At 48.6% G+C, this 14,959-nt stretch overlaps 1 protein-coding gene across 4 annotated transcripts; it reads left to right on the plus strand.

The window, feature by feature from the left end:
* Positions 1-3,834: 3,834 nt before the first annotated feature.
* Positions 3,835-14,405, plus strand: IL17RE (interleukin 17 receptor E). Of its 4 annotated transcripts, XM_039886711.1 has the most exons (16): positions 3,835-4,086; positions 4,366-4,381; positions 4,952-5,074; positions 5,686-5,783; positions 6,040-6,193; positions 6,294-6,433; positions 7,304-7,372; positions 8,310-8,376; positions 9,358-9,533; positions 9,612-9,659; positions 9,742-9,787; positions 9,965-10,113; positions 11,826-11,894; positions 12,377-12,428; positions 12,506-12,604; positions 13,100-14,405. In XM_039886711.1, exons 1-16 carry the CDS (start codon positions 3,955-3,957, stop codon positions 13,654-13,656), a joined length of 1,995 nt encoding a protein of 664 aa, XP_039742645.1. In that variant the 5' UTR covers positions 3,835-3,954; the 3' UTR covers positions 13,657-14,405. The 4 variants fall into 4 exon arrangements, with proteins under 4 accessions (XP_039742645.1, XP_039742641.1, XP_039742642.1 ...); XM_039886707.1 differs by lacking the exon at positions 4,366-4,381 and having other exon boundaries at positions 3,846-4,086; positions 5,748-5,783; XM_039886710.1 differs by lacking the exons at positions 3,835-4,086; positions 4,366-4,381 and having other exon boundaries at positions 5,042-5,074; positions 5,756-5,783.
* The last annotated feature ends 554 nt before the right edge of the window (positions 14,406-14,959 follow it).

The following is a 14,959-nucleotide window of genomic DNA, read 5'->3' on the forward strand; positions in this document are numbered from 1 at the left end:
TGGCAGTACTTCTAACTGCAAAACTTCTTCCTCTAGATGTCCTGATTATCTCAAACTCAGTGTGTCCCAAACTTAACTATTTGCCTTCTACCTTATATTCATTGCTCTTCTTGTATCCCTGTGTGCAAGTGAGTATACCAAGAGTACAGCTCTGGATCATCATTAAGTACCTACTATGTGCCATTATTTTTTAAACAATAAAAATTCTTAATCTTATTCAGAGATTCCCGAACTGTGGTCTCAATGCAGTAGTCCTGTATTATCTCCCAATACTCTCACCACAGACCTCTAATGAATCCCCATGTTGATTCCATGTTTTCCCAGTTTCCTTTGCTTAAAAATTTCCCCTTTTTACGTTATGGTTCATATATACAACGGAATATTACTCAGCCATAAAAAATGAAATCCTACCATTTGCAATGATATGGATGGACCTAGAGGTTATTATACTGAGTGAAATAAGCCAGACAGAGAAAGACAAATACCACATGATTTCACTTATATGCAGAATCTAAGGAACAAAAAGAACAAACTAATCGAAAACAGACTCACAAATATAGAGGACAATCTGGTGATGGCCAGATGGGAAGTAGAGTGGGGGACTGGGAGAAAGGGCTGAAGAGTTAAAGAAGTACAAATTAGTAGTTGATAGATGGTCACGGGGATGGGGAGCACGGCATAGGGAATGCAGTTAGCAGTAATGTAATCACTATGTGTAGAGGTAAAGGGGTGCTGGAGTAACTGGGTGGTATCTTCATAAACTATGTAACTGTCGAACCAATGTACTGTATACTTGAAACTAAAAATGCTAGAAAAAAATTTCCCATTTCTACTTTTCTATTTTATTATTTATCCTTCAAGACACAGTTTATATGGTAATTCTGGATACTTCTAGTTCCTTCAATTCAAGGAGTGAGAGTTCTTTCTTTGAATTCACATGGCACTTTTATTTATACAAGACTATACAATAGTCTTGTATATAGTAGGTGCTTAATAAATATCACAATCTCTTCCCTTGATAAGCAATGTTGGCTTCCCCCTGCCAGATTGGGTGTTCCTACTTCTTCTCTTAGGTGTGATTTCTTGCCTCAGAATTCTGGAGGTCAATCTCTTCAGGAACAGCAGAGGTGAGGAAAGGACATTTGTCCACTCTTGATGTACATAGGTCTAATTGGACCTTCCTATCCAGTAGGCACAGTTGCCCCAACAGACTCTAGGAATTGCCATTACAGGAAGAGACTGAAGATGCTGCTGTATGGTCTGACCGGAGTCCATGCATGGGTAAAGCTCTGTCAAGAAAAATGGCTGCCTAAGGCCCACTACAATGTACCCGGTACCTAAACATGCACAGGGATCTGCCAAGACCTCTTGAACTTCTGGCTTAGTCATCAAGTAAAGGTTATTAGAACAAGGTTATTAGAATATGAAGCCTAAGTCAGCTCATTCAGACACAAACCTAAGGTGAGACAGGCCTCAGCCACCTTCCATCCAGGACAAGACCTCTGTGCTGCAGGTCTACTACACACTTTTGTTGCTTTTACTACAGTTGGCTACCTATTCCAGTCAAAGAGTTACTCCTCCCTTGTTGACACTAGCCAAACAATTCCTACTTTCCTAGAAGTCTGACCACTGATAACAAACTATTATAAAGATCTACTTCGTTCTTTCCAACTATTCCTATTTCCTCCACATTGCTAACCCAACTACATCACACTGCTAAATCTAGTACTTCTGTGGATTACAGGGCCTCAAAACCCTCTCACATCCCACAGTTCTCCCCAAGCAGTGTGTTCTGGCAGAAAGAGCCTGAAAGGCATGGTAGTGAGTCCCAGCTCTTCATTTTTGTGTTTGAACAAGTTACTTAATTTTCCTATTGTTGCCTAGTCTGTAAAATGGTCTAATAAGACTGACCTCAAGGGTAGTAGTACTAATAAAATGAGATAATGTAGGCAAAACATGGGGTCCAGAGCCTGATAGTAGGAGTTTTACAAATGTTGATTGGATCCCCTCCCCTTCCCCAGGGTATGCTAGAATTCGTCAACTGTGCCTTTTATCTTAAATCCTTTTGAAAAAGGCTTCACAATAAATAAGCAAACCAGCAAGACAATAAATAAAACACAGACCTCCTTTTCTCTCTTCTTTTCTTTTTCATCTTTATTTCTTTTCTTTTCTATGTGCTCTTTTTCTATTTTTCCTTTCTTTTTTTCTTTTGTGTGTATGTATGTGTCTCCATTTATTTTTTTCTGCTTCTCCTACCATATCTTAGCCAGGGGCAGGGAGAAATTAATCAAATATTTTTACTATTAGATCAGAAGATATAAGGGGTCAAGAAAGAAATATTCTAGAACAGAATCAAGTTTCTCACTTCACGCCCCCAGCATTGGAAAATGAGTGTAGATTTAAACCACTGAAGACTCCCTAACCTATCCTCAGTACGACCAGACCACCCTTTCCTTCCTTCATATCTTACTGCTTTGTTTGCAGTGGTGGACTCCAATGCCGAAAGACAGAACTGTGTCAGGCAGACCCTTTGGGGTTCCAAAAGAGAGAGATGAGGCAGTAGAAGTAGAGACCATAAGAGAATTGAAGTGTGACAGGCTTGCAGAAGTGGAGCTCCCTAAGCTGGAGACTTTAACTTTGACTGAATCATCTTCCTTTCTGCTTATTTCTCTTTATGAAATGAAAACAATAATTCCCACCTGTCTTACAAGGTAGTTAGGAGGATCAAATATGAAAGTACTTTGTGAAATATGAAACAGGTAAACTGATACACGGATGAAATGTATCATAATTGACATTTATACAATTACAGAGCACCTATTTCATGATATCCCCTCCTAGACATTGGAGAAGCATAAAATATAAGGAGTCATTATCTTCTAAGGAATTCAAAAGCTAGAGAGTAGTTTTAGGATAATGGGTAGGATGGGATCTTCAGATAGTGGACTTGAAGACTTAGAAACTAGAATTGACAAAAGAAGGCCATGGTCAGGCTACTGAAAGGTGCAGAGGGACAATAACAATTTCAAGATGCCTTAACTCAGTAGGCGTGCCCCAAACTTTCTTTCCATTATATGTGTCACCAAGGTGAAGGCTGAAGCAGATCAGATGCTCCATGAGCAGGAGGAAGCTGTGGGATGATGGGGAGGGTCCCCACAAAGACTGGAGCCTCGTCAGCATCATCGGAAACCACAGGAAACCAGGTCAGTGCATGGGGCCCGCTCCCTCAGCTCCCGGGTTCTGCTATGAGCTCTGGGGTTTTCTGAGCAGACCGTTCTAATTAATGGATCCTTGAAGCCCAGAAAAGCTGGAACTGGCCAATAGGTAGAGAGAGAAAGCTGGACTATAGTCCTGAGAGTTAGCCGGGTGGAGAGCCAGGAGGCTTATGGGGGCATGTGAGGCTTATCTGCTTCTTATAGTGCTTTCTTGTTGTTCTAGGTACCTCGGTCACCTCTGTGTCTATCACTTAATACAAGTAGTGCCTAATAGCTCTATGAATTCTCTAAGCGAGGCAATGAAGCATGTGTCCAGGGGAGATCCAAGTCCAAAATCGTAATGTTAATGGGCAGGCGGGTCAGATCTAGAGGGTGTTGCAGGAGTAGGAGGGTTAAGAAATGGGTGCAGCCGGCCGTCCCCCTAACCCTGTGCTGGCTTCTTTCTTGTTATTTCTCTGCCAGAGCAGGAGCCCCTTGTGCTCCAGTTGGGGGCAGTAAGGTTTTCCAGGGGACAAGCATCCTTCAGAACCTCTGCTTGGAGGAGAAGGAATGTGGTCTGGCCTGCTGGTTAGGATTGAGGAGGAGCTTTGGGGCTGGGCGGGGCAGGGGCAGGGGCAGGGGCAGGCTGAGACGAGGGCTCCTGCTGGCATTGTGTTCCCTGCTGCTGCACAGCAAAGCCTTGCCGCCCATCTTCAGGCTGTGCAGCCATGCTCTGGGTGCCTTGACCGCACAGAAGCCCATGGGGAGCTCCAGACAGGCAGCCCTGCTCCTGCCTCTCTACCTGCTGTTCATTGGCCTCTCTGCTTCCTCTGGGATTGGCTGCCCCTGTCTGCCCCGCTGGAACACCCGCTGTCTGCTGGCCTCCCACTTGGTAAGGTGCCAGGGTAGGAACGTCTGCCTGGCACAGGCTGGCAAAGCTCCCCACTCTCCTGCCTACGCTTTCCTATCTCTTCAAGTCCCTGTGCTCTGGTGGCAGCGTTGCTGTGTCCTCTACACAGTCTTGGAGGGGTGGTAGTCAAGGGCCTAGCTTCTGGGCCTCAGAATTAGGTGATTTGAGGCAAAGACCCCAGGGAGAGTGCTCCTTATGAGAATCCCTACTAATTATACTTCTCTCCTTTTGTTACCCTATTGGGCCCTGTGCCTTCTTCAGGATGACAGTTTCACTGGTAAGTCTCATTCTCTGTCCTGCTCCTCTTCCCCACATCCCTTTTATTCTAGATCCCCTGCAAGCCTTCCATTCTAATTTTTGGTTCCCAGCCTGGAAAGTAGCATAGTATCGAGGAAAAAGCACAGGGTTTACAATTAGGGCAAGCATGAATTTGCATTACAATTCTGCCACACATTTCACTTGTGGCTGCAGGGAGTGCACTTAACCCCTGTGATCCTCAGTTTCTGAGGGGTCTATCAGCGTAGCAGAAATGATTATACAATGAAGACTGTTGTCCCTGAGCTGTGGGGAGGATTAAATGAGAAACATGTGTAAACCTCCAGGCACTCCCCCTTAACTGTCAGTAATACAATGACCTTCATATTTTCCCATACATTATCTCGTTTACTTGATCGTGATAATAACCCCACTTTATGAATGAGGAAGTTGAGTCTTAGAGAGGTCCATAACTTACCTAAGGTCACACAGCCAGGATTAAGTGGCAGAGCTCAGCCTCAAGTCCAACTTGTCTGAGGCAGGAGGGACCTCCTTGGACCCTACCACTTGATTTCCTGTTCATCTTTCGCAGGAAGTTCTGCTCATATTCTTTGCCATACCCGGTTGGCCCTCCCCACCTCCCCAAAGTCTTGGTGTGCTCCGCTCTGGCACTGCCCCTACTGTTTGTACCTGCGCCTGGTGTCAGCTCCTTCAGGTATTAGAAATAGCCCTTGGGCCATTCTCAGTGGGTATGTGAATTTGGGGCATGTTGGGGTGGGGGAGGCATGTTGGGGTGGGGGAGGCAGGTTGAGGCAAATGGGACTTATCATACTAGAACCTGTTTGTCCTGTTGTCCACCTCAGCAGAGACTAAGGTCATCCTAAAATAGCACACCATGACTGATATTAGTGAGTTCGTTTGTATCATTTTGTGAAGGTGTTTCTCCTTTCAGCTGGTACCAATTCTTGCAATTAAAATGTTGTAGTTCTATTTATTGTTATTACCTTCCATTTTAAAAGTAAGATTGTTCTTATTCAACTCTATGTTTTCATTGCCTAGCTCAGCGCCTGATACATACTAAATGCCCATACCCTGCTTAAGCATCTGCAGTTTGTAATTTTTCACTGTTATAAATATGCTACAATGAACATTTTCATACTTAAGAAACTACTTCTTTTTTTATTGTGTCATAACTTTCATGACCAAAGTTTTGATTTCATTACCTTCCTTGATCTACAATGACTTAGGATCCAACATTGGGCCACATCTCCAGGGAGAGGAGGGGCACTGAAGGACTGAATATTAAACGTGTCTTTTCCTGCACAGGCTTTCAGTGGGGCTGTTTCCACTGCCTGGTGCAGAAATCCAAAAAGTTTTACATGTTCCAGTTCTGTAGGAGACACAAGATGCCAGCATCTGCTCAGGTACTCTCTCTGTCAGTTCCAGCTCTGCCCTAAGCCTCACAGCCCTTTACTTTCTGGCCTCTCATTTTATTCTCCAGCCACATGAGAGGGATAGGAGGTGTGAAGATAAAATAGACTATTCTGCCCATTATACAGTTAGAGAAACTGAGGCCTAAAGGTTGATCAACTTGCCTGTGTGCCCCAGGTTCCAGAGGAAGAAATAGAAGCCAGGGATCGTGATTCCTGACCTCAGTCCAACCTTGCTCTCTACTTACAGAGGAAAGTGCTGAGTAGCTGTTGCCTATCTGAGAAGGGCCATCACATCTCCGTCGCCTCCCCAGACATCTCCCACAAGGGGCTGCGCTCCAAAAGGACCCAATTTTTGGATCCAGTGACAGTGAAAGGCCTTCTGAGACAGAGCTCACAAAGGGGTGAGCTAGCCATGGGGTGTGACTAGAGAAGGATGCAGTCAAACAGTGGTGTCTTTGCTAAGGCCAAGAGACAAGGCCACCAAGTCCCCCTTCTTCCCAGGGCCCGAGTTCTCCTTTGACTTGCTGCCTGAGGCACGGGCCATTCGAGTGAGCATTCCCCCAGGCCCTGAGGTCAGCGTGCGTCTTTGTCACCAGTGGGCATTAGAGTGTGAAGAGCTGAGCAGTCCCTTTGATGCTCAGGTATGGAGTGCCATTTCCTTGGAAAAAGCCAGATCACACTGTGCTGCAACATAACGGCCTACCCATTGTACATACAAGAAGACTGAGGTCCAGAGAGCAAAGATAATTCTTCAAGACCCACAAGTCTGAAGTACCTAGCATTAAGACTTCTTTGGACTAGACAGAAAATGCAGGGGGCTTGCCACCTGGGAGCTGAGGAAAGGAAAAGGGATGGAGCAACCTTGAATGACTAGCAGAGAAATGAATATGGTATTTACTCCCAATGAGATGACCCTCTGTGAGTTTCACGTTACCTTAAGAAGTCTTTGCAGTTTCTTCAAGAAATTGTTTTCCTTAAGAAAATAACAAAGTGGTCACACCTTTCCATTTCCCTTCCTTTGTTGCTGCCCCTCAGAGAATGAGATGTCCCCCAGGCCTCTTGACACCTCACCTCAACTCCAGTTTTCAAGGAGGCCCTTGTGTACAGCTGGTATCATTTGCAGGGACTGATTTTACACTCCTCAGGCCCTCAGCTCTCTTCATTTATAAAATGGTGATGATGCCTCCCAAGATCTCTTTGATGCTAGCATTTAATTAAGTTACTGCTTTAGCGCCTAGCAACCTTCCCGGCATACAGCGGGGCTCATTAAATGTATATTCTTTTCCCCGTCTCCTCCTTCCTCCCCCTACTCTATATATTGAGATGCCTAGAGAAAATGGTCAGTGTACAGAACAGAGACCCCTTGGGAGGAAATTTTTTGGTGGAAGAATTAAGTCTCATATAAGAAAAAGGGGGTGTTGGCCAAGTTCCCAGCTTCCTCCTGTTGTTGTCCAGGGTGTCTATGCTCTTTCTCAGGCATCTCTTCTCTCTCTTTGTTGCTTCATTAACAGAAAATTGTGTCTTGGGGCCACACCGTAGACCTGCTTTATGAATTCCTTCTGCCCTGTCTGTGCATAGAGGTGAGCAGAGGTAAAGGTGTGGGTTGTCCATGGCCCTGCTCTGAGGCCCCCATATAGCACAGTTGGTCAAACTTATCTTCAGTAACCTATCTACATTTTAAAAGGAGTAGGTGTTAATAGGTGCTAGGGAAGACTAGTGTCAGCTTGACTGTGAGCCACACACTGGGTCAGAGATGGCAGTGTCTTGCTGAACATGGGATATTCTTTCGGGGTGATTCCAACCTCAGCCCCACCCAAACCCAGGTTTCCTTGGTCCAGACCTGGCATCGGCCCACAGAGGAGGAATAGACAGCTGCTGTCACTATGTGTTCTTAGAAGGAACAGTGGGAGGACATGGCCATTGCAAGGTTCTATATGGCCCCAAAAGTCTTGTCCCCACTAACCCTTCATTGCAGTCCTCCTCCTCTTCATAATTCTGAAGTGCCTAGCACTAAGACCCCTTTGGACTAGACAGAAAAGGCAAGGGGCCTTGTCACCCAGAAGGAAACCAAAGGGAGGGTGTAAGCAGAGACTTAGAGCACCAAGCACCTGCCAGGTTGGACAACTTTGTTGGGTAAAGTTTGGGCAGCCTAGAAGGAGGAGCCTACACAGGGCACAAGATACCTTGGGAACCACTGAGAATGGAATCCAAGGCAGCCAAAAGTTGAGGAAGGTGGACCTCACAATCTGCCTCTTTCTGGCAATAGGTTCTCCTCTCCAGGGAGAAAAGAACTCGTCCCCTCACTAACTGTTTTCACTCCCATACTCCGGAGTTCTTCCCCCAGTGTCCAGCACCACCTACGCTTGCTGACACCTTGCACTGCTCCCTGTCCTCAGTACCCTGCCAGCTCAGGCAGTTTGTACCAGGGCAAGGTCAAGTCAGAATGAATTTTAGGTCTGAGTGCTATAGAAAAAGTCCTTCCTCTGACCTTCCCTGCTTGTTCCCCTGTTCCCCCAGGCATCCTATCTGCAAGAGGACACTGTGAGGCGCAAAAAATGTCCCTTCCAGAGCTGGCCTGAAGCCTGTGAGTGCTGCTAAATGCACTCTTGTGCATGCGCAATCTCTCTGTCTTCCACACATATACACATACCCCACTCACACATTTCACACCTGTGTTGGAGGAAGCCAACAGAAGGCATGCAGGCACTTTCCCTAGAGTCAGAGTGGGGAAAGGGCTACAATGTCTACAGATCAGCCTTCCAATAAATGAGATTATCTAATATTATACTAGATACTGTGGGTGGTTCAGAAATGTGAGACACAGGAGGTAGTGTCCTGGGGATGAACCAGAAGAGCTGGGCTCACTCAGATCCCAGCTCTGCCACTTATTCTTCTCTGTGCCTCAGGTTCCCAGGTTCCTCATCTGTAAAATAATGATACTTGCCCTGCCTTACTTTCCAATTGTTTAAGAGGCTTGAATCCAATATGATAAATGAAAGTGGTTGGTGACGTGTGAAGTGCTATACGCACATTGTTGCCTCCAAGCTGAAGAGACAGGACACTCAGACATGACAAATGAATAGCACAAAGCATCCTACATTCCAGGGCAGGGTTGCACATGAGGACTAGGCTGTGGGGTGTGAACTCAGGCAAAGGAAAAGCCAGTGAAGGTGGTCACTAGCAAGAAAAGGTCTCTTAGAGGAGGTGACCCCTGACCAGTACTCAGAAAATGAGCAGGATTTAGAAAGGAGAGAAGGGAGAGGAAGGCATTCCTAGTTCTGAAAGGAACCTAAGCTAAGATGTAATGATTTCGAGTTTGAGGAGCAGCAAAGAGCTAGCTAGAATGGAGGTGCAGGAAAGAGAGGAGACAGCTAAATAGAAAAGGTAATAAAGCGGGATGGAGAAGGCATGCTCATGTTTTGGGTTCCTAGACAGGACAGGAACTGTGCCGGGCACTTTCACAAACATTATCTCCTGATGCCCTGGGGATAGGGTTGGCAAAATGAGGCCAAAGTGAAGTTCAGGTCTCCCTAGGCCTCACTCTTTGCCCCTGCTGCCTGCCCAGATGGCTCCGACTTCTGGAAGTCAGTGAACTTTACTGACTACAGCCAGCACAGTCAGATGGTCATGGCCCTGACACTCCGCTGCCCACTGAAGCTGGAGGCCTCCCTCTGCCAGAGGCAGGGCTGGCACACCCTCTGCGAAGACCTCCCCAATGCCACGGCTCAAGAATCAGATGGGGTGAGACAGGCCTCCCTAAGACATGGGTGGGCAGGACTGGGGCCCAGGGCCCTGACTAATTCCCTTCTCCCACCACAGTGGTATGTTTTGGAGAAAGTGGACTTGCACCCCCAGCTTTGCTTCAAGGTATAAGTGTGGGTGAGAGGGGATGGGTAGGGCTATGGATGATGCCTAGAGCTTGCTGACCTGCCATTCTTGGATTTCTCAGTTCTCTTTTGGAAACAGCAGCCATGTTGAATGTCCCCACCGGACTGGTGAGCCAATAAGAGACCCTGGCTGGGAACCCCTCCCACCATTTCACCCTCACCTAACTGTGACAAAGCCAAACTCTAGTCTTGCCTTGACTTCTCTGTCAACTGCAGCCCAGCTCCTATCACCTCCTGCAAACTGGGTCTCTCATATGACACTCTTTTTTTCCCACTCCCTGGCAGCCCCATCCTGGAACGTGAGCATGGACACTCAGGCCCAACAGCTGATTCTTCACTTCTCCACGAGGATGCATGCCACATTCAGTGCTGCCTGGAGCCATCCAGGCTTGGGCCAAGACAGCCTGGTGCCCCCTGTGTACAGCATTAGCCAGGTATGGCCTAGCGAGGATTTGACCCCCACTAGGTTCATGGCTCAGAGCACAACAAGTGGAGGAATCAAGCACATCCCTAATTTGCCATCTGGTTATTTATTTACTTGATCAGCCTTTGTTTGGCTGATCAGTAGGGTCTTCCAAGAAGCAGTGTCTAATCTTTTCAGTTTCTGAACTTACAAAGATAAACAGAGGCAAGACTGGCTTTCCAATATCCAGCTGTTTTCTGGCCCACTCAAACTGCTGCCACATTTTGTACTGATGCTCTCTTGAACCCAGCTGTCTTCTACCACCATGCTCCTGCCTGCCTCCCACAGGCAGCTGGTAGAATTTCTGTCACTATCTCCCAATCTAAAATTTTGGGAAACAGAGCCCTCAGAAGCTGATGTGCTCTTTGCAGAATATTGTAAACTACTGACAGATTTAACTTTACTATGTGAACTAAGAACAGTTTGACTAGCAGACTCTCTTCTGTGTATCTGATATAAAAACCGCAATCAAATATATCTGCAAAACCACAGTCCCAAGCTGACTAAGCATGACAAGCTCCTCCCAGTTCTTTCTTAAATGCTCACTTGCAGCGTGCTTGTCTGTTTTGTATTCTCTGAGAGCTCCCAAGCAGACAGATGGTAGCAAATGCTTAAGATTTAAGACCAAACCATGTAAAGATTTAAGACAAAGTCATGTGGGAAAACCTAAAATTGAGAGTTAAATTCACAGACTTATTTGTTTTTGTGATCTGGGAAAAGACTGCCTTCACTGAATTCAGCCATGATTTGAGAGCCACCACATCAGCACTTGGCTCACAGCTGACTGGAGAATGGGATCTGGATCAGGTGGGGTAGGGGGTGAAGGGTGTTCCCAAAGGGTGGAGATTCTGATCAGCTCCCTACCTAGAACCCAGAGCATAGGGCAGAGCCACATCCTAACTGTAGACAGATGGCAATCAATTATGTCCAATTCAACATGCAGTTATTGAGTGCCTACTCTGTGCCTACCCTGCCTTAGGCCCTGGGAGCTACAAGAAAAGTATATAACAGAGTCTCTGCCCCTAGGAGTCTACAACATAATAATAGCTGCTACTACTCCATGAATAAACACTGCACTATGTATTATAAAGAGTGTTCACATGAATATTCTCATGTGATACTCTCAATAACCCAGTAAAACAAGGATTATTACCCTTCACAGACAAAGGAAGAAACTGAGGCTCAGGGTGGGAGGTAACCTATCTCCCTGCAAAAATCACACAGCTAGGAACCACAAAGACAAGAGTTAAGCCTTACTTCAATAACTGTGGTCTCCTGAATCCACAATTTATGTTCCTTCCAATGGTTAGCCTGCTCTTTCAGGTGTGCAGGACAGGGTTGGGGGCAGCATATTATTAGCCTCCCTGTTTTGTGAGATGCTAGAAGACATCTGTGGCTGATTTCTTTCCTCAGGGCTTGGCATGGAGTTGGCACCCAGGGTATGTCTGTTGATGAGTGCCCAATTGCCTGAATAATGTGTATCTGTGCAGCAGATCTGATCTGGGAATGATCGTGGGATCTGGGAATGAAGCTAGGGAAGGCTTCTTTTCAGGGGTGGCTTTGGGGAGGATTTGGGTGAGGGTGGGGGGTAGAAAGGAGGAGCAGCATGGGCAAAGGCTCGGAGGCTGGACAGAGCCAAATTTGCCTCTATGGGAACAGTCATTTTGATCTTTTTTCCAACAGACTCGGGGCTCAAGCCCAGTGACACTAGACCTCATCATTCCCTTCCTGAGGCCAGGGGGCTGTGTCTTGGTAAGGAATCCTGCCTTCCTCCCGCCCCACCCCCCCATTTACTCCCCCAGCATCTACTCCACAGGTGGCACATTGGGCAAATCTAGTCTGCAAAAATGTTTTATTTGGCCAGCATGGTGTTTGAAATTGGAATTTGTTGCCACCATTTAAATATTGGGAGATGTGGTATTTTAAAAAGCTGATTTCTGGCTTCTCTTGAAAAAGTCAGAAAACCTGATGCTCTGTGTCTACCCTCAGGCCTGGTGACAACTGGCTGGAGCTCAGTGGTGTCTGATTACTTCAGGGCCTATGCCCTTTAGGTCCTCATGGATACTCTAGCCAACTTTGAGTTCACTCTTTGGGTTTGCAACTCTTCACCTGTTCGGTGCAGGAGGAATTCTCTATTTAGGGGGCCTCCCTTTCTCCATCCTCATGTCTCATTCAACTTCCCCTGGAGAAGGTACTACCCTGGCTCATGGGATGGGGGGACTCTGTGCCCTCAGGTGTGGAGGTCAGATGTCCAGTTTGCCTGGAAGCACCTCTTGTGTCCAGATGGTGAGTTCTTCAGGATAGGGGTAGGAGGGAGGTTGGGCACTGAGGAGCTCAGCTTCACCTCATCCTGCTTGACTCAGTGTCTCATAGACACCTGGGACTCTTGATCCTGGCACTACTGGTTCTCACTACCTTCTTGGGCATTGTTCTGGTCCTCACCCGCCGGCGCCCACTGTCAGGTAAACTCACTCAAAAGTAACCTGGGGATTTAGACCTGCCCAGCTCCTAGGCTAGTTGTCCCTACCCTTTCCCTGCCCTGGCTCCCTTCCCCAAGAGCCATGTCCCTGTCGGGGCATCCAGCTCTCTGTTACTCTAGGGGGTGAGCCTCAGATCCCCTAGTGGGCAGGAATGGTTAAGGCAGGGCAAAGGTCCCTCTGTGCCAGGTGGTTCACTATACCAAGTCTCTAGGCAAGAGGCGAGTGGAGAGTAAATCCAGCTTGCTCTGCACCTGCCAAACCTGGCGCCCTAGCCCTTGCCCCTTCTGGGGCACTTTTATCTAATTAGCCTACCGGCACCCCATAGACTAAAGCTGCCTTAAGTACCCACCCCCAGTGCAGATAAGGAACTGGGAGGGGACACCCTATGATGTAGCCCCCCTACCGCCGAGGCTGAGGAGGAGTGGGATGAGCTGTCCCTTAACTGGGCCCCTGTTAATCTGTTGCTTTCGCCCCCAGGCCCTGGCGGAGCTCGGCCGGTGCTGCTCCTGCACGCGGCAGACTCGGAGGAGCAGCGGCGCCTGGTGGGGGCGCTGGCTGAACTGCTGCGGGCCGCGCTGGGCGGCGGGCGCGACGTGATCGTAGACCTGTGGGAGGGGACGCGCGTGGCGCGCATGGGGCCGCTGCCCTGGCTGTGGGCGGCGCGGGCGCGCGTGGCTAGGGAGCGGGGCACCGTGTTGCTGCTGTGGAGCAGTGCCGGCCCCAGCCCTCCCCGCGACCCCGACTCCCGCGCGGCGCCCCTGCGTACCCTGCTCCGCGCCGCCCCGCGGCCGCTTCTGCTGCTCGCTTACTTCAGTCACCTCTGCGCCAAAGGCGACATTCCCCCGCCGCTGCGCGCCCTGCCGCGCTACCGTCTGCTGCGCGACCTGCCTCGCTTGCTGAGGGCTCTGGACGCGAGACCTTCCACCAAAGCTACCGGCTGGGGCCGCCTCAGCGCTCGGCGTTGCCTGCGCAGTCGTTTGGAGCTGTGTCACAGGCTGGAACTCCAGGCAGCCATACTTGCCCATCAAGACTGAGCAGAGCTCCTCCACAATCCAGATGTCTTAGCCGCAAGTGTAGGGGCACTGGCTGGCACCCCAGAAAGAGGCTTCTACCCTGAAATCTTCGGGGTGCCTCCTGAGGACTACTGCCTGGAAAGCCTCATTCCCTTGCCTCCCAGGCAAGGAGCAGAACACTTGACTCACTACCAGATCCTCCACATGTGTGTCCGTCTGGCTTCTTCCTGATGCTTCTCTGCCTCGCAGAACCCCCAGGAAGAGTATCTCTTTACTGAGAGCTCCTCTAACCGTAGTCCTGTTGTGGGGAGAGGGATCTTCCACCTTCCTCTCACCAAAATTCCAGAGAGTAGTCTGCACATGCTGGAGAGTTTGGGACAGGGGTAGGAAAGGAAGGAGCTATGGCAGTTCTGAAGGGGGGTGATTCCAGGGAAGTGGGAGAAAACTCCCTTGGAGGCCAAGGAACCCCCTTTCCCAAACCCAGGCCTTGCCCAGATGGGGAGGGAGGGAGGATTCTGGACTCAAGGAAAATGGCTTTGGCCCTGGGTGGCCAGGGCAAAGGCGGGACAGTAGAGACCAAGATGGAGAAAGATGAATAAAGGCAAATATGATGGATAAATTAAAAAACAAGTGTGTCTCTAGTGTGTCCAGGATACTGAGTTGGGGGAAGTGTCTGCGCAACCCTGCCTGGGGTTGTTATCCATCAATTTATAGCCCAAATCCTCCATGTCCACACCCACACCCCATCCTTCATGCAAAGGAGGACCTGGAAATCTTGATCCTCACTGCGATTCTTCACTGAGAAGAGGGGAAGAAACAGGTTCAAAAAAATAGTGTGTGTCCTTAAGCACACAGCTGGCCCATGGCAAAAGCACAAATGGGATCCTTGTCTGCCTGGCTCTGGGTCCTATGTTCCTTCCTCAACTCCCACCACACTTAAGCACATGCCAGGAAGTGGTGAAAAGCCTACTACATGGTATCCTTTATCCCTGCCTTTAGAGCTCCTGACCCACAAAGGGTCACTGAGGCCCAGGGAGTCTGTGTGTGAAGGGACCTGGGGTGCCCAGTAAGAGGAGTCCCAGTGGGCCCTAGGAACTCAGAGTCACGTGGGAAGCAAAAATGCCCTAGGATTGCCCAGGCCCCCCTTAGGGACTGCTGGGGTGAGTAAGAGCTTCCTTACTCAGCCATGAGTCTGCTGCTGCCCTCTCCAGAGGCGGGCCCAGCCAGGTGTCAGCAGTGGAGGAGGAGGAGGAAAGGAGGGAAAAAAGGAGAGGAGGCTACCGCCCTAGTCCAAGGCTGCTGGCTGGCTCCCAGGCCTGGCTCT

Source organism: Pteropus medius, unplaced genomic scaffold, assembly GCF_902729225.1.
Source record: "Pteropus medius unplaced genomic scaffold, Ma_sr-lr_union100, whole genome shotgun sequence".
NCBI lineage: Eukaryota > Metazoa > Chordata > Mammalia > Chiroptera > Pteropodidae > Pteropus > Pteropus medius.

What these genes read in the sequence shown, in the direction of transcription:
- IL17RE (XM_039886711.1), top strand. Translation starts at nt 3,955, where the DNA reads ATGGGGAGCTCCAGACAGGCAGCCCTGCTCCTGCCTCTCTACCTGCTG. An exon ending in CCTGGTGTCAGCTCCTTCAG is followed by an intron (nt 5,075 to 5,685) that starts GTATTAGAAATA and finishes TTTCCTGCACAG; the next exon opens with GCTTTCAGTGGGGCTGTTTC. An exon ending in GAGACAGAGCTCACAAAGGG is followed by an intron (nt 6,194 to 6,293) that starts GTGAGCTAGCCA and finishes CCTTCTTCCCAG; the next exon opens with GGCCCGAGTTCTCCTTTGAC.